The sequence below is a fragment of the Zootoca vivipara genome, chromosome 12 (genome assembly GCF_963506605.1).
Source record: "Zootoca vivipara chromosome 12, rZooViv1.1, whole genome shotgun sequence".
Taxonomy (NCBI): domain Eukaryota; kingdom Metazoa; phylum Chordata; class Lepidosauria; order Squamata; family Lacertidae; genus Zootoca; species Zootoca vivipara.
Window position 1 is genome coordinate 21,709,520 of NC_083287.1, and position 27,508 is coordinate 21,737,027.

At 42.0% G+C, this 27,508-nt stretch overlaps 1 protein-coding gene across 2 annotated transcripts in view; it reads right to left on the reverse strand.

Annotated features, from left to right (window-relative positions):
• CHN2 (chimerin 2) overlaps nt 1-27,508 on the reverse strand; it is a 157,514-nt gene that overhangs the window by 98,967 nt on the left and 31,039 nt on the right. The window contains exon 1 of one of the 2 annotated variants that reach the window (XM_035129606.2): nt 12,704-13,679. The exons of the other annotated variant lie outside the window; for it this stretch is intronic. Within the exon in view, the coding sequence (XP_034985497.2) occupies nt 12,704-12,782 (79 nt within the window). The 5' untranslated portion in view covers nt 12,783-13,679. Of the gene's footprint in view, nt 1-12,703; nt 13,680-27,508 lie in introns of those variants that run through there. 2 annotated transcript variants of the gene reach the window in all.

Below are 27,508 nucleotides of genomic sequence, written 5' to 3' on the forward strand. Positions count from 1 at the left end.
GCCAACCTAGCAGTTCGAAAGCACGTCAAAGTGCAAGTAGATAAATACCGTGTTTCTCATATTATAAGACATGTCTTATATTTATTTTTTCCTCAAAAAAACACACTATGGCTTATTTTCAGGGGATGTCTTATATTTTCCTCCTCCTCCTCCTGCCATGGCCGGTATTGCTGCTGTGCCTATCACTATGTCTTATTTTCGGGGTATGGCTTATATTCCTTGAATGCTTAAAAATCCTGCTATGGCTTATTTTATGGGTATGTCTTAAAATATGAGAAACAGGGTAGGAACCGCAAAAGCGGGAAGGTAAATGGCGTTTCCATGTGCTGCTCTGGTTTGCCAGAAGTGGCTTTGTCATGCTGGCCACATGACCTGGAAGCTATACGCCGGCTCCCTCGGCCAATAATGCGAGATGAGCGCGCAACCCCAGAGTCGGTCACGACTGGACCTAATGGTCAGGGGTCCCTTTACCTTTACCTTTACCTAACACTGTTATTATTCGGAATATATGAGTCGACATATATGGAGCAGAAATGAAGTCACAGGCAAAATACCAATACCTACAGTATTGTACCTATAGAGGATGAGCATGCCTTGTTTTGATGATCACATCCTGTCCATGAACCCAAGGTCATAGACATCAGGGGGAAGGTGGGAGAGGCCACGGAATGCGGATTGGAAAAACATTTAAACTTCTGTAGCTGCTGACATTTACACTCATTCATAAGCACCCAGTTTACTTTGCTTCAGCAAAGGTGGCCATTTATTTCTGCTATGGCATCTTATCGGCTGCTTCTGCAACGGGTATCATTATAATGATAAATACAATGACCGAGTAGACTGTATCATTAATCTAGAAACAATATGCAGGTTGATTAAAACAATCTGATGTTTTCTATTCCTATGCTACTTATGGTAATGAAAAATCCAAGCACATTTCCTAAGCTCACACATATTTGTGCATTATATATACCTACATACATGGTTAGTATGCAGTTTAAGTGATTAACTGCAGTGTGCTTTTAAAAATGAGACTATGCGTTTGAGGCAATAAACTCTAGCAATATATAGATACATTTATCATCTACTCCTCCACACAATTCTCCAACCACTTAACTCTCAAAACAATCACTTTAACACTAGACCGCTCTGGATGAGGCTTTCTACATTTCTTACAGTCAATGTCTAACATAATTCTGTTTCCCTAATATTGGGATGTATCATTAATTTGCAAAATGGATATACTGAAAATAAATGCAGAGTTAACCGTATTTCATCAATAATTCTAAACGCTATACACTGCAAGCTTGATTGCATCTGGTGTTGCTACTGTTCCTTCAACTCATATTACCTTTATCATTATGGCTTCTTTCTGTTTCACAGCAATGTTTAATCCTGTTTGCTGCATCTATCCTTCAAAGTAAGGACGGATGGCCAGAAATGGCTTTTTCCCTCTCTCTAATACCCAAGTCTGTGGCATTGGATGCTTATTAAATTATCTTATTAACATCAGCTTTGATCATAGTAACTAGATAATCCTCGGGATAATATGTATGTAAAGACAAATGTGCTGACACATTGTAGAAGTAAAACACTTGTTTTCCATTGCAGTACTACTTCATGATCCACACTTTCATTTGCAATCTTACTTCAGGAAACAAGCCAAGTACAATGTTATTATGAAGCCGAAAGAGGTAGCCTTTTTAAGCTAATGAGCATTAAAAGGAAGACAAAATTTTATGAGACTCTCACACTCATATTAAAGTAAACACGTGGGAAACTAATAAAAAAGGGCTGGTTTGATGAGCAAATGCCTAGAAGAGTTTTATCTGTATTTTCATATTCTGCTGCGACAAAATATCAAGACTAATGCAGACTCTTGGAAAGCTAGGTTTGTGAAGATTTGCAACTGCGACCCATATAAACTTTCTGTAAAGCAAAAAACAGAACTGCACATACATAGTTGATACTAAGATGGGAATAGCGACAAATGACACAACTTAATTCTGTTACTATCTTGTTGTGATATATTATTTTTTATTAACCTAAGCAGCCTTGAGAATCCTTAGAATGAAGGGCAGCACAGAAAACTGCTCTATGTCACTGCCATTGACGCAGAGAGTAGGGGGTAGCACAATGCTCAGTAGTAATGAACACATTAGACAAAGCGTGGCATCTCACACTCTCTTACTTGGAACCTGAACTTACTTCAGAGTAAGCACGAATAGGCTATAAGGGTTGATAAATGTGCAGCATGTGTGAATGCTGAGTGCAAGCGGTATGTAAATGACACACGCTTGGACTACTGCAATGCACTCTACGTGGGACTACCTTTGAAGGCATAGCTGCCAAGTTTTCCCTTTTCTCGAGAGGAAGCCTATTCAGCATAAGGGAATTTCCCTTTAAAAAGGGAGAACTTGGCAGCTATGCTTTGAAGGTGACCCGGAAACTACAACCAGAATGTGGCAGCTAGGCTGGTGACTGGGAGTGGCCGCCGAGACCATGTAACACCGGTCCTGAAAGACCTACATTGGCTCCCAGTACGTTTCCAAGCACAATTCAAAGTCTTGGTGCTGACCTTTAAAGCCCTAAACGGCCTCGGTCCAGTATACCTGAAGGAGTGTCTCCACCCCCATCGTTCAGCCCGGACACTGAGATCCAGCTCCAAGGGCCTTCTGGCGGTTCCCTCACTGCGAGAAGCAAAGCTACAGGGAACCAGGCAGAGGGCCTTCTTGGTAGTGGCGCCTGACCTGTGGAACGCCCTCCCATCAGATGTCAAAGAAATAAGCAACTACCTGACTTTTAGAAGACATCTGAAGGCAGCCCTGTTTAGGGAAGTTTTTAATGTTTGATGTTTTATTGTGTTTTTAATATTCTGTTGGGAGCCGCCCAGAGTGGCTGGGGAAACCCAGCCAGATGGGAGAGGAATAAATAATAAATTATTATTATTACTATTATTAAATTTATGAATGTATGGGTATGCATATGCATCCTTATTGAAGCTGTCTAATTTTAACTTTGCTGGTCTGTCGCTCATTGGCTTGCATCCACCATGTGTCTCCAACTGTTCACCTTCACATTTCATGATGTTTAGCACTGCAAAAACCAGCATATGCACAGTCCCGATTACTGTGTGTATGTGCGTGGAATGGTTTCAGATAAAGTATTAAAGGAAACCCCCCAAAAAGCACAGAGATGTCCATAGATACCTGCTTATTATTTCCCATCCACTTCAAAATGCTCTGCATTAGCATACAGTGGCATTTGCTTTGAAAGGCAATTATATTCTGAACAATTAAATCATAAGAGAATTGTTTGCTTTACGCTGTGTACTGAACCACTTACCAATTACTGGTGTTTACTATCCCAGTCTTATCGGGACAATCAATGCAATACATTAAAAATGGCAACTGCTTTTAATCCTTTTGTTTGTGTTAGGCTCTCTCATGTATGCATACATTTTACTATCTTAAATCACCAGTGAGAGAGAAAGAGTTGCTATTATGTCTGAAGATTGTTCAAAGTCCTTGTTTGGGGTACGCATATGCTACTCTTTGTTTGTTTGATTACTAGTATTCGAAGTATCGTTTCAGAAAGGTGTTCAAACTTTTCCGAAGGGTAAATAACATCAGAGGAAATGAATATTCTTGAAACATCCTTGGAAAAAGTCAAGCTGCATCCCACTGGGGTACAACATTGAGAACGCTTTAATTAATAATTATAGAGGGAATATAAAATAACTACTTGAACATTTCATGTAGCCTATAGGCCCAATAACTTTATTAGTTCTGCTGATATAACTTGCTCCCCCTGGGATCTTTTGGTCCCAGGAGGGCTGAAGAATGGCGGGATAGGAATCTTCTTATCATGCCCCGGTGGGCCCAAAGTCTTTGAGGGAGGGAGAAGTAGGATCTTGATTTCGGGAAGGTAGTTGCTTTTCAGCAAGCCAGTTTCTGAGGCATCTGAGAACCTTGGCGGAAGGACGATTTTTAAACGGAATAAATAAATGGAGAAACCATGGACCAGAGAGCAAAAATGTGGTTCAGGCAAGTATGGAGAGCGAAGAAAGGGAATGAGAGAGTTATTAGAGCCAAGGAACCAGGCAAAATAGGCAGGGTGAAGTGAGGAAATTATTGTGGCCTGAATACAGTATAATGCTTTGCTGCCAAAAGTCCGCTAGCAGGAAGGGGAAATTTATGTAGGGATAAGGAAAGGACACAAATCATAGTGGATTGGGATGCAGCAAGGCAAAGAGCCGGTAAAATTACTCGAGTCCAAGGAGGCCAATGGCTTTCCACAAGGATGCAGCTGCTCAAGGTCAGGACTCTAGCCCAGCTCATGGAATGCCTGAGATTCAAGCCTGTCAGTGGCCGAGGACCCTGGCAAACATCCATGCGCACTAGGAGGCTTTATTCGCCACTCCATCTATTTCTGATGTTCATGCTGTTGCTTGGGTAGCCAAAAGGCACCATCACTCCACTTTTACAGATATAACATATATTTCATTCTATTAGAGCGGCAAGAGCCAGCAGACTTGAGGAAACACAAAGGGAGACTTGGGGAACCAAAGAAATGGAGGACACCCCAAAATATCCAAAGAAGGACTCAGCATGCCCAGTGGGTATAGAATACTGACCACTTCCTGGGGGAATGGAATAGAAAATGGAAAAGAGAGGAACTGGGAGGATTCTACAATGCAAAACTTCGTTTCAGGACCTCCCTATTCAATTCTGTTTCTATTTATTTTCTAGAACTTCCCAGAAACAGTATCTGTTTATTGTGGGCAATGATCTGATCCCCTCCCACTGTATTATTTATGCCCTACATACATAATGGATTCATAGAGTTGGAAGGGATCCTGAGGATCATCTAGCCCAACCCTCTTGCAATGCAGGAATATGCAGCTGCCCCTGGTACTCGGAGGGTCCCCTCCCACTGCAGAAAATAGAACTGAAAGAAGGGATTTGCTGTAGTCGATAAAATAGGTTGCTGCTTGTGCCTGGTTGCAGAATGTGGGTGCCCACAGCAATTTCTCTGCTTTGCAAATGTGGCTATGGGCCTCATTTGGCAACCCTTGGTTTATATAAAGTATGAGCATTTATTCAAACAACCACGCTCCACCTTACTGTAGCAATGTTTTCTGAAGAGCTCTATCTCAAATTGTAAAAAGTCTACATATCTGACTACATAAACTGTTAGGCAGAACAGCTTACATGAAACAAATTAAACAGGGGAAGGTTCATGGATGTTTTGTACTTCTTCTTTTAAATTGTTGTTGTTTAGTCGTTTAGTCGTGTCCGACTCTTCGTGACCCCATGGACCATAGCACGCCAGGCACTCCTGTCTTGCACTGCCTCCCGCAGTTTGGTCAAACTCATGTTCGTAGCTTCGAGAACACTGTCCAACCATCTTGTCCTCTGTCGTCCCCTTCTCCTAGTGCCCTCAATCTTTCCCAACATCAGGGTCTTTTCCAAGGATTCTTCTCTTCTCATGAGGTGGCCAAAGTATTGGAGCCTCAGCTTCACGATCTGTCCTTCCAGGGAGCACTCAGGGCTGATTTCCTTAAGAATGGATAGGTTTGATCTTCTTGCAGTCCATGGGACTCTCAAGAGTCTCCTCCAGCACCATAATTCAAAAGCATCAATTCTTCGGCGATCAGCCTTCTTTATGGTCCAGCTCTCACTTCCATACATCACTACTGGGAAAACCATAGCTTTAACTATACGGACCTTTGTCGGCAAGGTGATGTCTCTGCTTTTTAAGATGCTGTCTAGGTTTGTCATTGCTTTTCTCCCAAGAAGCAGGCGTCTTTTAATTTCGTGACTGCTGTCACCATCTGCAGTGATCAAGGAGCCCAAGAAAGTAAAATCTCTCACTGCCTCCATTTCTTCACCTTCTATTTGCCAGGAGGTGATGGGACCAGTGGCCATGATCTTGGTTTTTTTGATGTTGAGCTTCAGACCATATTTTGCGCTCTCCTCTTTCACCCTCATTAAAAGGTTCTTTAATTCCTCCTCGCTTTCTGCCATCAAGGTTGTGTCATCTGCATATCTGAGGTTGTTGATATTTCTTCCAGCAATCTTAATTCCGGCTTGGGATTCATCTAGTCCAGCCTTTCACATGATGAATTCTGCATATAAGTTAAATAAGCAGGGGGACAATATACAACCTTGTCGTACTCCTTTCCCAATTTTGAACCAATCAGTTGTTCCATATCCAGTTCTAACTGTAGCTTCTTGTCCCACATAGAGATTTCTCAGGAGACAGATGAGGTGATCAGGCACTCCCATTTCTTTAAGAACTTGCCATAGTTTGCTGTGGTCGACACAGTCAAAGGCTTTTGCATAGTCAATGAAGCAGAAGTAGACGTTTTTCTGGAACTCTCTAGCTTTCTCCATAATCCAGCGCATGTTTGCTATTTGGTCTCTGGTTCCTCTGCCCTTTCGAAATCCAGCTTGCACTTCTGGGAGTTCTCGGTCCACATACTGCCTAAGCCTGCCTTGTAGAATTTTAAGCATAACCTTGCTAGCGTGTGAAATGAGCGCAATTGTGCGGTAGTTGGAGCATTCTTTGGCACTGCCCTTCTTTGGAATTGGGATGTAGACTGATCTTCTCCAATCCTCTGGCCATTGCTGAGTTTTCCAAACTTGCTGGCATATTGGGTGTAGCACCTTAACAGCATCATCTTTTAAAATTTTAAACAGTTCAGCTGGAATATCATCACTTCCACTGGCCTTGTTATTAGCAGTGCTTTCTAAGGCCCATTTGACTTCACTCTCCAAGATGTCTGGCTCAAGGTCAGCAACCACACTACCTGAGGTGTACGAGACCTCCATATCTTTCTGGTATAATTCCTCTGTGTATTCTTGCCACCTCTTCTTGATGTCTTCTGCTTCTGTTAGGTCCTTACCACTTTTGTCCTTGATTATGGTAATCTTTGTACGAAATGTTCCTTTCATATCTCCAATTTTCTTGAACAGATCTCTGGTTTTCCCCATTCTATTGTTTTCCTCTATTTCTTTGCATTGCTCATTTAAGAAGACCCTCTTGTCTCTCCTTGCTGTTTTTTGGAAATCTGCATTCAGTTTCCTGTATCGTTCCCTATCTCCCTTGCATTTTGCTTGCCTCCTCTCCTCCGCTATTTGTAAGGCCTTTTAAACTTTTAAATAGTTTTTATTGATTTTTACATTTTTATCTTCATCACAACAGCCGCATCTCAAATATAAACACAAAACCAAATAACCCCCTCCCCACCATGACTTCCCTCAACTTCCTCTTCTGGTTTGTTGCATAATAGTTTCCCTTGCTTTTTGGTTATATCTTCATACTGTATTGCATTCTCTAAAATAGATCCTTTCTTTATTCTGTTTGGTAACTGTCTGGCCACATAAAAAATCAGGCAGAATAGCTTACATCAGTGATGGCCAAACTTGGCCCTCCAGATGTTTTGGGACTACAATTCCCACCATCCCTGACCACTGGTCCTGTTAGCTAGGGATGATGGGAGTTGTAGTCCCCAAACAGCTGGAGGGCCAAGTTTGGCCATCACTGGCTTACATGAAACAAATTGAACAGGGGAAGGTTTGTAGATGTTTTGTACTTCTAAAGTGGGTTTTCCTTTTGGGTTGGGGAGTATGTGCATAGCAAAAGTGCTCTCATATCTCAAATCCAGGCAGTGACGCTTCTCCAGTAACTTGTGTTTAGGTAGCAGCAGCAGCAGCAACACTTCACAATGAATGTACTTCCAGTCCTGAACAGCCGGTACTTTAGGTCATATTTTCCCCCCAATACATCTTTGTTGTTACAGTGACACAGCAATTTAGTCAAATTTGATTGGCTATGAGAGTGACATCATTTTTAGAAAGACAAAGATGCACCCAAGTAGCAGCCAACTGGGGCAGTGAACAATGAGCTTCTCCCCCTTGTTTTCATACCAACGCTTCGTTTTTGTGCCAAACATGTTAGCCTCCAAACATTTCACCACTCAACCATAGGACAGAAAGAGGAAAACCAAACTCTGTAACACTTTGAAATTATTGTGTTAACCTCCCCACCCAAAAAAGTATCAACTTTGTGACAATTGAAATTGACGAACTACTGAGCAGGAAATGCTATGAAAATATTTTCATAATTCGTTGTCAAGCATGGCTGATTTTTCACAGCTAAGAGCAACCAATCTCTATAGTGTATACATGCTGCTAATAGTTTTTAATGCAAAAATCAGAATTATAATATAGCTTATTCTATTAATTCATTTTAATACACGAGAGTTAATTTAATTTTTAAAAAGTTTATGAACAAATTATATTGTGTTTGCTGTCTGCTAATCCCACAGGAAGATATGAGGAATCTGCACCCTAATGGGCTCTGAGCTTATCGTAAGATGATATAAAAATTCCTGCTTAATCTTGTGATTAGGATTTCACAAACTCTCAAAATATTATATGGAAGAAAATGATTACGTTTAGTAAACTTTGCTCTTATTTACAGTATGAAATGTGGTTTGAATTCTAAAGGAAGAATTCCTGAAAAGTATTCTAAGCTGAACACAACTTCTCTCCCAAGTTCACATTCATATGTACAGAATCTGTACAGAATCATCCCAAGAATTAGAGCATACAGTGGTACCTCGGTTTAAGTACACAATTGGTTCTGGAAGTCTGTACTTAACCTGAAGTGTACTTAACCTGAAGCAAACTTTCCCATTGAAAGTAATGGAAAGTGGATTAATCCATTTCAGAGGGGTCCGTGGAGTACTTAAACTGAAAGTACTCAAACCGAGCCGTACTGAAACTGAAACTGAGGTATGACTGTAAATTAGAATTTGTTTAAGCATACCTTACACAGTTTACACATGGTTCAATCTACCTATCAATTAGAAATTGGGGCCAAATCTACAGGCTTCAAAAGTAAATGTGGAACCACGAATACTACTACAGTGGACGCTCAGGTTGCGAACATGATCTGTGTGGGAGGCATGTTCACAACCCGCAGCATTCGCAACCTGCATCTGCACACGCGTGGGTTGCAATTTGGCGCTTCTGCACATGCGCAAAACACGATTTAGTGCTTCTGCACATGCGCCGGAACCCAGAAGTAACCCGTTCCGGTACTTCTGGGTTCGGCGCGGAGCGCAACCTGAAAAGATGCAACTTGAAGCAGCTGTAACCTGAGCTATGACTGTATCGTATAATTTCTAGGAAACTCCATGCTTTCACATTTTTAGAGTGCTCTAGCAGCAGCTGACCAAAAATGATCACAGGGAATATTTCAATTAGAAACGCTGTTGCAGGGACGGTTCCAGTTCCTGCAACGTATTCATAAGTTAACAAAATGTCCATTTATTTCCCTAAGGGAAGTTGATATGTTCCCTGAAAACTTATCAACCTTTAGCAAAATCCAAATCACTGCTTTCACTCACTCAATTATGCCTGACACATGTCATTTTATCATCTCTGTCACTGGGAACACATTCTCTTCTCCCATTAAAGGTAAAGGGGCCCCTGACCATCAGGTGCAGTCGTGTCTGACTCTGGGATTGCAGCGCTCATCTCGCTCTATAGACCAAGAGAGCCAGCGTTTGTCCGCAGACAGCTTCCGGGTCATGTGGCCAGCATGACAAAGCTGCTTCTGGCGAACCAGAGCAGCGCACGGAAACGCCGGAGCGGTCCCTATTTATCTACTTGCACTTTGATGTGCTTTTGAACTGCTAGGTGGGCAGGAGCTGGGACCAAGCAACAGGAGCTCACCCCGTTGCAGGGATTCGAACCGCTGACCTTCTGATCAGCAAGCCCTAGACTCTGTGGTTTAACCCACAGCGCCACTTGGGTCCCTGCTTCTCCCATTAGTCAAGGGTAAATGAGGTGATCCAATCTTGTTCCTATAACTGACTGAGAAAAGCAATGCAGAGCTTTGGAAAACCCTGACCTGAATAGCTCTTACACACAATCTTACCTAAATGTACAGCAGTTTTATTCACTAGCAATTTGCAAATATAATGAAATGCATTCAACTTGGAGAAAAGAAACTAGGCTGCCATATTCAGCACGCCACCAACAAACAGGAGCTAAAAGACTCCTTAAACTTATAGAAGAAAAAAAGGAGGGAACTCATCTCACGAGAAATCAACCAAACAATGGTCAACATTCTATACTCAAAACAATGCTTCTACAAGTGTGGAGTAAAAAACTCTAGACTATTGGTGTAGGGAAAAAATCACTCAAAACAAGAATACACTGCATCACCAAAAAAGACAGCAATATAACATTCTCCTCCTTAGAAATAACCTCAGAATTTGTGGAGTTTTACTCCAACCTATACACTTCCCACAACCCACCAGAGGAGGAAATATCTATAAAAATTCCTAGCAGGACTGGCCATGCTAACGTAAACTGATGAAGAAGATTCATGGACAGTCCTATTACACCGGAGGAAATAGATACTGTCTACATAAACGACTCAAAGCCCCAGGCCCAGAAGGCTTTACAGCAGAATTCTATAAGCAATTCAGAGAACCCCTGATGCCCTACATGACCTGCCTATTTAACAACATCATAAAAGGGGGCCCCATTCCTAAAACCTGGACCTCCTCCAAAACCACTCAAAGACAGCCTCAAAGTAGAATCATACCACCCGATCTCATTAATAAACCAAGACTACAAGATATTCACATTAATCTTGGCTAACTGCCTAAAAAAAATTCCTACACAAATTAAAAGCCCCAGACCAGACTTGCTTTGTCCCTAGCCGCAATATAACAGACCCCATTAGGAAACTACAGAAACTGATCGAACACAGCATGGCAACTAACCCTCCACTGACAAGTATGTCCCTATACACCCTCAAAGCTTTTGATTGCCTAGAATGGTAATACCTATTAGCAGTACTAACTAACATGAAATTTGGTCCCAACTTCTTACAAACATTCAAACGAATCTACTCCCAAGCCTCAGCAAAATGCGGAACTAACAATATGGACTCTAATACCATAGCAATTCAAAGCAGTAACTAGGCCCCTGACAACCTTCAAAAACCTCCTCCAAGGGACACGGCAAGGGGATGGTATCCGCAATATACAAAATACTGCTACAAAATCCCACAAACCCCCTTGACATAATCAAAAAACAATGGGAGGACAACATAGGCTATGAAATTAACCCAACCCAATGGAACTGGAATGTGGTCTTCTAACCTCCCTTTAAATCCATCTCAGCTAAAAGAAAAAACTCACCCTGAAACTCACTTACAGATGGTACCTAACACCACAGAAACTAGTGCTGATATGCCCCGAAGCCTCACCAAAATGCTGGAGAGGCTGCACCTCCACAGGCACACACCTCCACATGTGGTGGGGATGTCCCAAAATCCAACTCTTCTAGACATCAGTCATACAGGAAATATGCAAAATAACTAAGCAAGTATTAGAAGTCACCCCAGAAATGGCCCTACTGAACATCTTCCAAAATAATAATGTCCATTGACATAAAGAGCACAGAGCACATAACCCACCTACTCTCAGCAGCCAGAAGCATCATAGCCAGACACTGTAGAGACCTGTCAGGAGTAAAATAAAACTGCTCCAAAACAAGCCAGTAGCCAGATGTGAGTGTAACAGAAGAGCATTATACATTAGAAGCTGAGGATTAATTCACATGCTTGCTTAATTAATTAATTTAACATATCTTACCCACTCGTTAAAATGCACATTTATATACAATCACAAAAGAATACGAGGCAGATAAATTATAACCAAGCAATAGAAAATTTTGCCATGAAACTCTAACTAACAAAGGGCTGGGTGAATTACCAAGCCTTCAGCTGGTACCAAAAGTTCAACAGAATTGGTGCCATTCATATCTCATCAGAGAGGTGGGAATTCCAAAGCTGGGCTGCCACCAGTGAGAAGGCTTTGCTAAATGCAGCACAGCTAAGCATGCCTCTCTTGCAGATCTTAGCACAGGGGTCAGAAAACTTTTTCAGCAGGGGGCCGGTCCACTGTCCCTCAGACCTTGTGGGGGGCCGGACTATATTTTGGAAAAAAAATGAATGAATTCCTATGTCCCACAAATAACCCAGAGATGCATTTTAAAGAAAAGGACACATTCTACTCATGTAAAAACACCAGGCAGGCCCCACAAATAACCCAGAGATGCATATTAAATTAAAGAACACATTCTACTCATGTAAAAAAATGCTGATTCCCGGACTGTCCGCGGGCTGGATTTAGGTGGTGATTGGGCCGCATCCGGCCCCCGGGCCTTAGTTTGGGGACCCCTGTCTTAGCAACTGGGCAGGTCTACATGAAATTGAGCGTACTCTTAGATATTTGGGGTTCAAGTTCAACACGGCTTTATAAACCAATAGAACTATGAGGCAGGCTCAGTAGCATATTGGCAGCCAGTGAAAAATGGTTATGTGCTCGTGGTATGCTACCCAATAGGAAACCTTGTCAAAGCATTCTACTTGCCACAAACCAACTTCAAGGGTATAGAGTATATTATAGGTATCTAATCTTCAGGCTACCAGCACATGGGCCACAGTGGCAAGGCTCTATATGTCCATGGATGAACAAAGCTGGTGTACCAGGCATACACCATAGAGGACACTGGAACCTCCAGCGACACTAATGTATCTAGGGGCACTCCCAGGAGCCCCAGACTACACACCTGTTGGTTCAGAAGGGCTGCCAGAAAAGAAAACCTACCCAATTTCTGGACCTGGTTATGGCCCACCCACATGACCGCTGTCTCGTCAGGATTCAGCTTCAACTTATTGGTCCACATCCAGCCAAACACTGAGTCCAGGATGTGCACAGCCTCACCCGACTCAGTTGATACAGAGAAACAGAGCTGAGTGTTTTAGAGGCAAAGACAACATGGACTTGGCATCTGCTGGCATTTTGGAACATATAATTACCATAGACATCCGCCTTTGTGCTAACTTTTACTAGAGTTCATGGTTTCTGGGCTCTTGTTTAGCCGGTGCTACCTACCGCCTAAATTTTTTTGGCATGATGCAAAAACTGCTAGAAATGTGTAACAGTGTGTTTACTAACTTATCTTGTACACCCTGATTCAACAGAAGCCAAAGCAAATCTCTCCATGTCTTTAGTCCTGAAACGTAACCTATAAGCGCATCTCAGTGACTGCAATGAAAACAAAGGCTTAAAATTAAGCTCTATGTTAAACTTGCTACGAAAAGCAGACTCTTCAAAGAAAAACATTCAGGTTGCCATCCTATAGCATAGGAATGCTGAATATTCCATAGCCAGCTTTCTGAGAGCTGGGGGCCATTTTGCTGGAAGAGGAAAAATGGGCAGAAGAGGATGGGGCTCTTCCATCTGCATAATATAGCTATGTTTCAGCTGTACCAAATGAGGGGTGTTGCCTGTGGAAAGCCTACCGGGTTGGATAGCAGGGCATTCAGATTCTGAACTGAGGTTCCCTATCTCTGCTATGACATTTACCTAGATCCCAGAATAAAGCCCCACTGAATGGCATGGAAGTTACCTCTGGGTGAACATGCATGGGATTGCACTGTTATATCTGTGCTGAACGTTTTGCTGCCTTATTGGCGCTGTGGGAAAACCACAGAGCCTAGGGCTTGCTGATCAGAAGGTCGGCGGTTCGAATCCCTGCAACGGGGTGAGCTCCCGTTGCTCGGTCCCAGCTCCTGCCAACCTAGCAGTTCGAAAGCACATCAAAGTGCAAGTAGCTAAATAGGGACCACTCTGGCGGGAAGGTAAACAGTGTTTCCATGTGCTGCTCTGGTTCGCCAGAAGCAGCTTTGTCATGCTGGCTACATGACCCAGAAACTGTCTGCAGACAAATGCCGGCTCCCTCGGCCTATAGAGCGAGATGAGCGCCGCAACCCCAGAGTCGGACACGACTGGACCTGATGGTCAGGGGCCCCTTTACCTTTATGAAACATATAAACAGCATCTTTGGGCTCAGGTTTTACTGTTCCTAAAACTGTGTTGCCGGTTGTATGAGAGTCTTATCGTAGGCTTAATAAGTTGGAGTGAACATTTACATCCTTCAGTAATTTGTGTTGTTTTTTTCAATGGACTTTCAAAACTTACACTTTTTGGCTTACCCCAAAGCCTAGCACATTTTCTTGAAGAGTTGCAGTTATTTTACAGGATGTCTCTAAGGCATGTCCTAATTTCAGAGTTCTGCTAATTATCTCCCTAGGAGTGCTGTTCTTGCGAAATAATTAATATTCCAAATATTAAACAGCCTTCTGTTTGAATTTAAAAAGCACTGCCATCAAACAAATCACATTCTGGAAACTATGTCAACCAAGTAACAATTTTATTAAATTCTAGAAAACAGCAATAACAGCTAAAGAAAGCCCTGATCATTTCCTTGTGAAATAGCATGGAAATTTGTACAGCTAAGCTTTCGTACATCATAAAAATTCTCAGAAATGATTTTAATTACTCATAAAAGTCTACAAGTATCTTGGAAATATTTTATCAACTAACAGTGCCATATTATGCATATTTAACTCAGAAGCAAGCCCTACTGAATTCAATAGGGTTTATTTGAAGTATGCTTGCAAATGCATAGGACTGTAGGTATACCCCTTGCTCTATTTAATGTCTTGCCTAATGAAAACTTCTGGAGCACTCAATAGCTTGAGATGCTTTTTAAACATTTTGGCTACAATAAATGTCCCCGTCCCCCCAATAATGGGCTGACATGGCTACCTTTTTCCATAGCTCCATTTTCCAGCTGTGGAAGAGGTTAGCGCAAGCAAAATGTATTTCCTGACTACCTAATCAAGGCTAAAGATGGGAGTGGGAGGAAGAGGAAAGTCTGTGTGCCCCTTACGTCCCCTTCTTTTCTTTTGTAATTTTCAGTTGTCCAAAACCTCCTAGTGTGTGGCAGGAAACAGTTGAGCTAGGAGGAGGAGGAGGAGGAGGAGGAGGAGGAGGAGGAGGAGGAGGAGGAGGAGGAGGAGGAGGAGGAGGAAGTCTCCTCCCTTTTAAGAAGGATCCTACTCCCTATTGTTCCACTGAAGGGAACTTCTAAATCATTTCAGGATGTCCTCTTGATCCTGAATGAAGACAGTAGTATACAGACAGCACCATAGCTAAATAGACCTGGTGATACATTTTATACCTTTAAATGGCTACAAATATTTTATAATTTGCCCAAAGGCAGCATGTTTAGTTGTGTCACTCTCATAACCATTTGGCTTTTCAATGTTTTAAAGCCAATCTCTAGACCCAAAGCTTTCAAAACTTTTCATGTTGGTGACACACTTTTTAGACATGCATCATTTGGCGACATGGTAATTCAGTTTTGCTAGCAAGCCAGGGGTTAAACTAACCCCTTTCCCGTCCCAGGAGGAGCACGGGTAGCATTTCCACAACACACTTACACACTGCCGCCGACACACTAACATGTTGCGATGCACAGTTTGGAAAGTTCTGCTCTAGTCTAGACAAAGGCTTATCCACTGAACATGTTTAGATTAACTAGTGGAAGCAGGAACCAGGGCAATTTTAAAAATTATTTTATTTTATTTACTGTGTTTATCTATCAGCTTTTCTTCAAAAGGTTCAAAGTACACCCCTCCATTTTAACATCACAACAGCCATGTGATGTTAGTAAGACTGAGAAAGAGGGAGGGAAGGAGGCTCCCAAGGTTGTCCAGTGAGCTTCATGGCCAAGTTGAGATTTGAACTTGGGTTTCCCAATACTCTAACCACTTGCAACACACTGGCTTAGTCACAGTCAATATGCCCCCAAAGCATTGCCCAAGGTGCCTAAGTATTGCACCAAGGTGATGCTTGACTTTGCTGAATACTATAATTAAAAATCATGTTTGAGAAATGTTTGACTAAATTCATCCCAACAGCATTAGCAAGCTTTTCATAGTTCACTTCTACCGTACCTCTATCCACGTCAACATCGTAATGAAAAACCTCCCCTTTATGAATTAGCGATAGACTTCTCTTTTCCTGTTCTCTATCTTAAACGAGGCCAACAACCCCTGGTCAAAGAGCTACTTCAATAAATGTAGATCACGATATCTGAAGCAGAGCAGTATTGCCAGGGTGGAATTGACTTCACAGCGAAGTGTTCTAGGCCGGTACATCAAACTGGCTTATAACTATAGCTACTCTTTAAGGCCCTGGCAGCTGCTGGTTTTCAACAGCTCATGCAAGCTGACTTTCAGCTGTGCTGCAAAGGGCTAAATTATCTGCGCAACTGCTGGTGCCATACGCTGAACTCAGCATGGACTAGCTTTTGGCAGTTAGTCACGATTGCAACCCAGTGCCCCAGAGGGAAGACATAAATAATCATTTCCTGGTTCCAATAATAGAAAAGAACTTCAGTGGGAATAAAGAGGCCTAACTGCCCTTTTTTATCATTGGCTATGGATTGGATCAAGGGATGGCATCATTAGGCAATTTCTACTTCTATTCATTATTCAAATGGTTTTGAAATTCTATCAAAAACAAGTCATCATCACTATCTTTTGATAAATGTATCTGATGACCTTTCAGGGAAAAGACATTATTTTGAAGTATGATTATGCAGTAGGCCTTACGTACAGACCACTGACATGCTCTCTCTACACTGAAGTATTTTAAAAGGTCAACACTCATAATTCTTTCCATGTATTATACCAGAAATACAACAGAAATTAGTTTGGGGGGGGGGAATGTAAGATTCTCCGCCAACTAATACTGTCTAATCCTATGCATGTCTACTCAGAAGGAAAGCAAAATGAGTTCCCAAATGAGAGGATCACATCCTTAATGTGAATATGTGGTTTCTTGCTCTGCAGATGATGCCATTTGCATATTAGACAAAAACATGAAATGCACTGGAACCAGAAATTCCAAAAGCACCTGTTATTTTCACAGCGTTTAATTCCTTCCCACCTGATGTAACGGAATAAATTGCTTTCTTACTTGTAACCAAACTAATAATCTCAGCTGAATGTAAGCTCTAGTCTAGATAGTATCAAACCTTTCAATATTACTAAATGCTACACACCATGCTTTAAACACTGAAATATGAGAAATAAAATATGACCTTTTCAAAACTAAAGGTCACATGTACAGAAAATGGTCTGGTACACAATCACTGCTTCCTAATGCACTCCAAACTGTCAGCGTTGCAGTAGACTGAATGATGCAATAATGCACAGGATCTTTTAATTTATGCACTCCTCACTAATGTGTGTAAGTGAAATAAATATGTTTTAGATAGCAATGAGGACATTTTCCTCAAGGGCAATTTCAGATTATCCCAATAGAACTGGCTGCTTGATGTACAGAGATCCTGTCTTCTCCAGACACTTTTGTTCCCTGGGGAAACAGGAAGGAAAACGGTTTCTTGCTTTGCTGTACTTTATTAAATTCTGCACTCATTTAGATACCTGCGCTTTGTTCCTATGAAACCTGTATCAAAAGGGCAAGGGTTAGACAGCAAGCATCTTCCTATGTACACTGCCACAGATACATGATGTACAACACCAGTAGTCTTGAAAACTATGGAAATTCATTAGGGGAGGATTGCCTGGTCTCTGCTCTTTAACACCACCACTGCAAATGACCAGGAGGTGAAACGGCAGTTTCCAGCAAAGCAAAGGTTAGGTGACCCAGGGGCCCAATAAGCCTGCTAGTTGCTCTATAGGAGGAGCTTGCCACTCAGGACCAAGTCAAAGGTACGACTGTCAAACGAAATCCATTCCGAAAGTCTGTTTGACTTCCAAAACGTTCGAAAACCAAATCATGGCTTCTGATTGGCTGCAGGAAGCTCCTGCAGCCAATCAGAAGCTGCGGAAGCCCCGCCGGAGTTTGGGTTCCAAAAGAATGTTCACAATACTTCCAGGTTTGTGGCGTTCAGGAGCCAAAACGTCCAAGTTCCAGGGCATTCAATAACCAAGGTACGACTGTACTCCTGGTTAGAACAGCTACAGGCTCTGGGTGACGATTACAGTATGGCCTCATCCCCACACCTCCTTGTCCATGCTTAGAAAGCACAGATCCAAGCTAGTTTTCTCTTTGCCCCACTGTTTTCCTTGAAAAAAAACTGCTCTTTAGCACTGAATCAGAGCAATCTGAAGAAAACCCAATTGATGTTTGCTCCAATTCAGCAGTAAAGTTCAGGTTTTCCTGGGGGAAAGCAGTAGAAGCAGAAGTCTGGATGACCCCTAAGTTACAGACGAGGTTGCAGTATGCTGGGAGTCCTCCTGGACCCAGCGCTGCTCCTAGAGAGCCAGGTAGAAACTGAGGTCAAGAGTGCTGGTCACAGCTTAAGTGTATGTGCTAAATAACACATTCCTGGAACTGGAGGGCTTTCAAAGGGTGTCGCTGATACAAAATACAGCTAGAGTTTGATGGGACCACGTAACTCTGTTATTACGCCAGCTTCACTGACTCGAGATCTGTTTCTTAACTTAAATCAAAGGGCTCGTAATTAGCACCAACGATCCTAAACAGTTTAGGACCAGAAAACTGGTTGCTAATATCACTCCTAGTATAATATTAGAATTTAGCAGCCAAACAGGAAACACAGGCAAAGTCACCTCTGAGCAGCGGTTGTAATGAGGGTTCAATACTATGTTGGCTCAGTTCAATACTGTTTCGTATTCTCAGATATAGGTGACTTTGGTTAGCAATGTCTCACTGCATTTACGAAATCCGAGCTCTTCATCAGCATGCTTAAGAAAATAAAGGCTCCATTGCATATTTTGCTCATTTAGTATCACCCAAACTAATCCCAGCTTCTGAGGCACAGGTCTGCACTCTTCCCATGTCCAAGTGCGCTTCTTCCCCCCTGATGCTTTCCCCATGTAAACCTGCTATTTAATGTTCTTGGCAATCTGCAGAAAACTCGAATTGCTGTTTGTTCCAATTCGGCATTAAAGAGCAGGTTTTCCTGGAGAAAGCGACAAAAGATAGCTTTTGGACACAGACTGGGAAAACGCCAACCTAGAAAGCATGGGTCAAAAAGGAAGTGTGGATGAGCCCTAGGTCAAAGATGTTGTGCTCTACAGATCAGGGTACCTTTTCATTTTTTAGAGAAAGCATGTGTAAATCACCACACCCTTAACAGTCCAGCCTAATGCCCATCAGGCTACTCCTTTATAGATTTCTAGCACCACCCATTTAGGAGGCAATGTAAAATTGCATAGTCCTTTCTCCAGCCAGATCAACTGATGTGCCACAGTGCTTTGACTCGTTAACCCTCATGATTTTAGAGGAGGCTTATGGGTGGTGCTTGTTGAAACATATTACAGCTTCCACATTCCTCTCTCTGTTAAAAGGCATTGCTTTCATTCTAGGAGACAAATAAGAAGGAATAATAAAAATGCACCCTCTGACCAAATAACACTGTGTAGTTAAAACAAAAATGAAATGTACTGGGCAATCCTTTCCAAACATGATTTCCATAAACCTGATTATCACAGAGGCTGAAAAGAAGCATGCCCTGTGCCTGTGTGTCTCTGTAATGGGTAATCAGAAATCATTATAAACGGGAAACGAACTGCTTCAGGTAGGTGCACAGTAAGAAAATGAAGTACTGCAAGGTGTGTGTGGCTCAAGTAGTTTCAGAACCGCATAAGCAGGTCTGACCTAGAACATCCCAGTAATGTTTTGCTGCCACATTCTCCTAAAATATTTGCCTTCCATTTGAAAGCTGAAAGCTGTTCCGTTTATTTTAGCCGAAGCTTGCTTAACAAAAGGAAACCGTCATGTACAAAGTAAATTAAAAAGCACAGGCCGCATAATATAAAGAAATCTAATTACTGCGCTGTAGTGTGTGCTGCATAAATTCTTCTACAATTCGCTTGTACTCACTCTGCACTTCTGATCTCACAATTAGTGCAGTCGTATTATGCTTCCCTAATGCAGACATTAAAGAACAAATAATAGACTTGGATGTAAGTGCTGCTTGTACAGGAAACTCATGGGGGAATTCTGAAGTGAGTCTATTATAATCCACGCTCACAACATTTTATTAGCAGTTAAGAATGGAAATAAAAAGTTAGACAAATTGTCCTAACCATATCATTCAGGAAATTATAGATCCTGACCTAGTTCTATAAGTTTGGTTGTACTACTGCTGCTGTTAACTGAATTAATATCCCACTTTTTCTCAAAGTAGTTCAAAGCATTATATATAGTTAATCCCACCCATCTCATCCTCACAACCACCCTGGGAGGTAGGTTAGGTTGAGAGATAGGAACTGAACCAAGGTCAACCAGGAAGCAATGTGGCTCCTCAATCCTAGCCTCAATCCTAGGCTGTGCAAAAGCTGTTCACAGAAGAATGAATCTTGTTTCCTGAGACTCACATGGAAAACTACTACATGGTCTCAAAATCTTCAGTTTCCTTTTCTCCAACAGCATCCCCTGTATCAACCATCTTGGCCTTGATGATCAGGAGGGAAGACCTGGTTAGCAATTACCTGTGGCAGGGCCTTTTTGGTGGTGGCTCCCTATTAGTGGAATGGTCTCCCTTCTGTCATTATTAGCATTCAGGTGATTATTTTTAATTTTAAAAAAAACATGCCTGAAAGATGCTGCTCTTGGTAACCTTGAAATTAATAGCTGTGATAGCATGTGGCTGGTTTTTTTCCTTTTCCTTTTAATCGCGTTAGATGTTCTTGATGTGTTTTGTATACATATTCTTAATCATGTTTAAGCATGTTTTATTTTTTAATTGTATTGTTTTACTGGTTTGCTTTTTGCAGCTCTGGCCTCCTTTGGGAGGAAGGGCGAGTTAGAATGCAATAATAAACAAATATCAAGTGATGCCTTGCACGTGTGACTGGCCCATCGGACAGAGCTTTCATGGGACAGACAGAACTTCTATACTGCTTAAAACTCAATGCCTTTCAGTGCAATCTGTTCATAGATTTGGCTGCCAGTCATCAAATAGAGAAATCAAGTAATGCCTAGGTCAGAGCTCAGCAACCTAAGGCCCATGGGCCGGAAGCAGCCCACAGAGGTCGTTAGAGCTGCCCGCTCGCGCGCTGCACTAAACTGGCATGGGGACTTGCTTCCGCGGTGCTGGAAATCGCGTCTGCGTAGATGCATATGCTGAAGGACCGATCCAGCCCAGGCAGGGTAAACCTTGCCAACCCCTGGCTTAGGTGTACACCAGCCCTAAATCTCTTCGCTCTACCCGTAGGGAGGACAATGCAACTGCAGGTAGAGGGAGGCACAGCCAAAGCGATTTAAAGAAGGCAAGGTGGACTGAAGCCACCAGCCATCTGTAAGGAGCAAGGTGAGGCAAGAGACATAAAATGATGCAACTGGCAGAGAGGTGGGCACAACACAGTCCTTACTGCAAGTAATTACAGGACAGGTTGTTCGGAATTAAGAACAGGGGCAGGTTCTGACTTGGTTTTACTGTGGAGTCTGATGCATTATAAACTGAGTCAGGAGATCTTAGCCCCAGAAGTGGCAGCCAAATCGACTGACTGTGCACTGGCAGCAGGCAAAGGAAGTTTGCTTCAGCAAAAACAGAAAGCTAAAATTCCTGCTTTCGGCCAATGAATACTGTTCTATGAACTCTGGCAGAACAGGTGCCAAGCATGATTCTGAAGCAGGAAACATACGTACTTACGTACGTGTGTGTGTGTGTGTGTGTGTGTGTGTGTGTGTGTGTGTGTGTATCTATCTATCTATCTATCTATCTATCTATCTATCTATCTATCTATCTATATGAATGAGAGAAATATATTCCTGTTCCTAATCAGGGTCTTTCAAAAGCCCCTCAAACAGCAGCTATGCATGACTCAGGAAAATTCACAGGGCAAAAAATGAGGCCAGCACTTAGTCCTCAGGAGCAGTCCGGCCCTGTGCAAATATTCTAAATACACAGGGGAAAATGTGTTTAATCATTACCTCTTTGTTTAACAAAACAGGATGAAAACTTAATCTTTGTAGTGTAAGGGAACTTCAAGTGATGTGGGAGTGAACTCTGCCATTTCCTGACAATCCTTGTCCCAGAATTGCTGATGTAAGACAAGAACAAAAGCTCACACAGTTAAGTGTGTCCAACTGTTTAGAATTTCAAGGGGGTATCTGATAAAAATCAAACTATTGTATTCGGTTTCATTGTAATTGCTAAACAAGATGACCTTTTTTGTTATTAAATATTTAGTGATTAATGAATGGGATTTGGCTCTTTCTATTATTTCAACCTACATTCTCTCATACATTTATGATAATTTTTAAGAGTGTTGATCTGGAACTTTCCTCATTCAGGGAGTCAAAAACTTGCAATCATTTAATTAAATTTCTGCAAAATATGATAATACAGAGAAAATTTCCTTTGAGGATTAAGAATAATTATATGCAAATTTGCATTTAAAACGATAGCTAAAAACAGCACAAAGTATGAAACTTACACCACTCAGCCTGCATTTATTACTTCAGGTCAATGATATATCACTTTGAGCAAAGACAACAGAGAAGTAAAGAAAACACAAAGCATTTGCTGACTTCTTTCTAAAAAAATTATTTATCCACCTCAGCTGCAAGTTTAAAATTCTTGCATCCTTTTGCAAGAGACTAGCCAATTAAGTCTTTTGTTATACTGCAAATTCCTTTCACAAACTCCCGCCCCCCATTACCTGCCATCCATTACAAACAGCATCTTCTGCCTTCTTGCATTGTTCTACACTCAGGTTTCAGTATCAATCTGTATCTTCATTGCCTTCCCCATCTCCTTGCTACCACCAACTGTCTACACTTCCATGCATTGGCTCCCTAGACCTGAACACCGGTTTGAACTTTGGAACATAAGGGTGGTCATACTCCCTTGTGTGTGTTTGCCACTCTGAACTCTATACAGTACAGTGGTACCTCGACATCTGAATGACTCGACTTCCGAAGTCGGCAAACCCGGAAGTCTTTTTGTCGCACGCACATCCTGGGCCTACGCGGAAGCGGTGCGGGCAGTCGGTGCATGCGCAGAAGCGCAAAATCGCGCTTCGCGCATGCGCAAAACAGACGCTTCGACAACCAAAGGATTCGACTTACGAAGAGCACCGCGGAACGGATCACCTTCGTAAGTCGAGGTACCACTGTAATCTTATTGCAACATACTGCTGAGCCTGGTCCTGGGGCAATGCTACCTTCAAACCTGCTACTTGCACAGATTCAAAGAATCCTTCCTCTTACCCTATGGCAAATTCAGTCCATCATATCTACCTGCTTTATTAATAGTTCCTGAAGACTGATACATATTTATAGACAAATGCTCCGTAAAACAAAGTTTTTGTTAATTGGGAAATTCAATGGAAATATTGCAGTTCTTAAGTAGGACTGCATTAAATGGCCACCCAATTTACTTGAGGGGGGCATATGCAGTGCTTAGTGGTGTCCAAACTTTTTTCAAAGAGGGCCAGATTTGATGAAGTGAAGGGCCGTGAGAGCCAACCAAAGTTGTTAACCTTTTATTAGAATTGAAGTTGTTGAGGGTTTTTTTAGGATTTTACCCCAGGAGATAAACTGCCACAGGGGCCAGATTAAAATGACCAGCAGGCCCGAAACAGACTTTGGACATGCCTGTAAGGCCTCATCCTGTTGCCTGCCTTTGTTTCCCTGACATTCCACCCCTTCCACTCCCTTTTATATTACAGAGTTCTTTTCTGCCTCTCATGGTCAGTCCCAGAGAATCAAGGACCTTGCTAATATCACTGAGGCAGCCTTCAAGATGCATTGCCCAGAAATGAGCATATATGTGTATTATCTTTCAACACAATTCCTGGGAAAGAAAAATCATTGAAAGGACTTTTTTATTCTTTGGAAATGCTTCATCAAAAGTGCCTCCCTTTCAGTTTAGCTTTCACTAGAAATCCTTCTATGTTGAATCACGAATCTTCAAATACGTTATATATATAAAAAATGCCTTTTCTTCCCTTTCTCCCTTTTTGTTATTATTTCTCAGCTTCGCAGGAACTTTGGATGCTTCCAGTTTGGGGCACAAAAAGCAACCTCTGGTGGATAGCTACAGCAGGAGCAGGCAGATGCACAAGACCCACTGCAAAATGGATTGTACTGTGCTGATTGTACTGTAAATCCATTGGAAGCACAATGTCCCTGCTATGTATTTGAAGCTAAATAAAATGGGTAAAACAGGGAGAGGAGAATCATGTACAACACTTAATCTCTTTGGAGGAAAAGGTTAATCCATCATCATCATCCTGTATACACACACACACACACACACACACACACACTATAATGCTAATTACTGTATTTTTCCACCTATAAGATGCCCCCTATTTGGGGAGACTCAGATTTAAGAAAATGGGGGGAGTCACTTTCCATGTATAAGGCGCCCCATAATCTTGACATTCCAGTGGTACCTCTAGTTACAAACTTTCTTTGTTCCGGAGGTCCGACCTTAACCTGAAACTGTTCTTAACTAGATGCATGCTTTCGCTAATGGGTCCTCTTGCTGCCGCTGCGCCACCGGCACACGATTTCCGTTCTCATCCTGGGGCAAAGTTCTCAACTCGAGGTAACTCTTCCAGGTTAGCGGAGTTTGTAACCTGAAGCGTTTGTAACCTGAGGCTTTTGTAACTCGAGGTACCGCTGTATTTTAAAGGGGAAAAACCTGGTCTTACACACGGGAAAATACGGTATCTTTTATAAGCTGCCTTGGTAGGACATATAAGGACTTTAAATAAATCAACAGATATGCTGTGATACCGTGTGCTGCAAAGCTTGGTCCTGTATTCTTCCATATAGAACTGCACAACATGAGCTAATCTTACGATTCTCAGTTCTGGTAAGCGTATTGGCAGCATACTTGCCGTTTAGCTTGCGAGATATTCGTACGCTAAAACCTTAACATCCAAGTAGGGAAAGAACCCTTGCGAAATGCCCAAATTCCACCCAATCTCTCTCCTTTTCTCTGCCTCCTTTCTCCCTTTTCTCACACTTATACCTGTTCCTATTCCTCTGTTACTGACTTTGTTCTCTTGTCTCCTTCTCCCCTTTCCTTCTCATCCAGTACGAATCTCAGGGCCACTGGAGAGGAGGAGCTAATGCATGATGACCGGAAGACCGGAAATAGAGCTCTTCCCTTGCCAGCTGTACTTGTTAACATCTAAGGCCAGGAAAGCATGTATATAAGCCCTTTGTACAACTAGGGAGGGGTGGGGGATAAATGCATTTCAAAACTTTGAAAAAACTCAGCTCTTGCTCAGATATATAAAAATAATTTAAAATGTAGGGCTGCTTGATTTTTAATGAAATGTTTAAAAGGATTCCCACGACAGTTCAAATTACTGGACATGTACATACATACACGCCAGCAAGGAAATGGGATCTGTACAAAATGCTTCTCTATTCTCACATCTCCTATTTAATTAAATTCAAGCCCATTTGCATTTCTCACATTTGCATGAACTTTGTACTTCAAAGGCTGATTTTCTGATTAGTGCAGCCTAGCTCCCATTAGTTGTATAAACAACTAGGAACCGAAATCAGAGCAATCTGTCTTGACTTAATTTTTAGGGAGTTCTTCACAATCTCTTCCCTTGTGGTTTGTTTCCTTTGGTTTGGTGTAATTAATCTTTGATGATTTGCCCATCTAGTATGGTCTTTACTGAAGAAAAGGGCAGGGTTCCTTTTCCCTTCCAGGAGGAGCAAGTACTTTGAATTGGTAAGAAAATCGGGGGTAAGAAATCCAGAGTAAGTAGACTGAAATTAATTCAATAAATATAAAGTTTTCTGAGCCATCATTCATCTGATCCAGATAATTTTATCCACAAAATTACATGAGAGAGCCAGTGTGATGTAGTGGTTAAGAGCGGTAGACTCGTAATCTGGGGAACCGGGTTCGCGTCTCCGCTCCTCCACATGCAGCTGCCTGGTGACTTTGGGCTAGTCACACTTCTTTGAAGTCACTCAGCCCCACTCACCTCACAGAGTGTTTGTTGTGGGGGAGGAAGGGAAAGGAGAACGTTAACCGCTTTGAGACTCTTTCGGGTAGTGATGAAGCGGGATATCAAATCCAAACTCTTCTTCTTCTACTTTGTTGGTCTTTAGCTCAAATCAATTTTGCTCATCTACAGCACATCCCAATGTTATCTGAGCCAATTGCAACTTCTTCCAGCAAAAAAATACAAAGGCGAGGGCTAAGAAGGCCATGCAACTCCTGGTTCCACTTTTCAGGAGGAGGGAGCACAGAATAATTTGCATGAAAGAAGTCTGGATCATTACTCTTTCAAATCATTGCCTAGTCTCCATTTATAAACATCAGGACATAAGAAGAACCAGCTAGATCAGGCCAATGGCCCATCGAGTCCAGCCTTCTGTTTTCACAGAGGGTAACCAAATGCCTATGGGAAACTCCCATGCAGGATTCAAGCACTAGATCCCTCTCTCCCCCTGCAATTTCCAGCAACTGGTATTCAGAACTATTGCTGCCTCCAACTGTGGAGGACCCAACAAAGCAGGGAAAGGTCTGTTGCTTCTTAATACCGTAGCACTTCAGAGGGGACGCTGGGTTTTTCTATACATATTATTTAAATACAAAAAATACGCGACTTCTGAATTAACAGGGGATATCAGTGCACAGTTCAATGAAACTGGCCCGAGCAATAATTCCCTTCATTTGAGCTCTTGTTAATTAAAGAGGCTGGAGGAACTCCACCCAATTTCCTGCTTCCCGCTACCCGGCTAGAAGAAGCACAACAGTAGTTGTTAAATCAAAAGCATCTTGCAGCATAATGTTTTCCTCCACGGTAATGCTTTTTAAATGACTTCCAAGCAGGAATTCCTCCCGAAAGTGTTTACGCCATAGGTTACTCCAACAGTATGCATGGAAGCTATGCAAATGTGATTGGGATACAGAATTTATGTTTCATTAACAAAGGAGTTTGATGTTTGAAAGACAGGGGTGGGTGGGTGGGAGGTCAATGGAAGAATGAACAGGATTATGTTTATAATTGCAGGCCTTTCTGAAATTAGTGCCAAGCTCAAGGTCTTCAGCAGCATTGCACCACACATTCTTCAGTGCTAAACCTGTAAGCCTATAATTTTATTATTTACTTCCATATTACACTCTTACCAGCGCCCTGGACTTACTGATGTAAAAGCTGGGAAGATTTAGCAAGAGAAGGAAAAATAAGCATCAAGTTTTGAAATGGTCATTGCTCAAGTACGTTAGCACATTCTGTTAATCCTACACACAGGTTCCATCATGAAAATAGCCCTGAACTCACAAATCTATCAACAATAATACATTAATTCGCTGGCTTCTAAAATATTGTGCAATATTTCATCATTCCTTTACCTACTGGTAATTTGGCTCTGGGGTTTGGCTACTTTAAATATATTTGTTGTTTTTGCTTTTTGTTGTTGAGGTGATAGCCTGGGTAATGGGCCATTGACAGAGCAAATGAAGGGGCAAGTGGGTAGCCGCCGCCCGCCCCCCAACTCACAAATAGTTAGAAAGACAAAACCAAAGTTGAGAATAGGGAGTTTGTGGAGAAAATGTGAGCCAGAAGA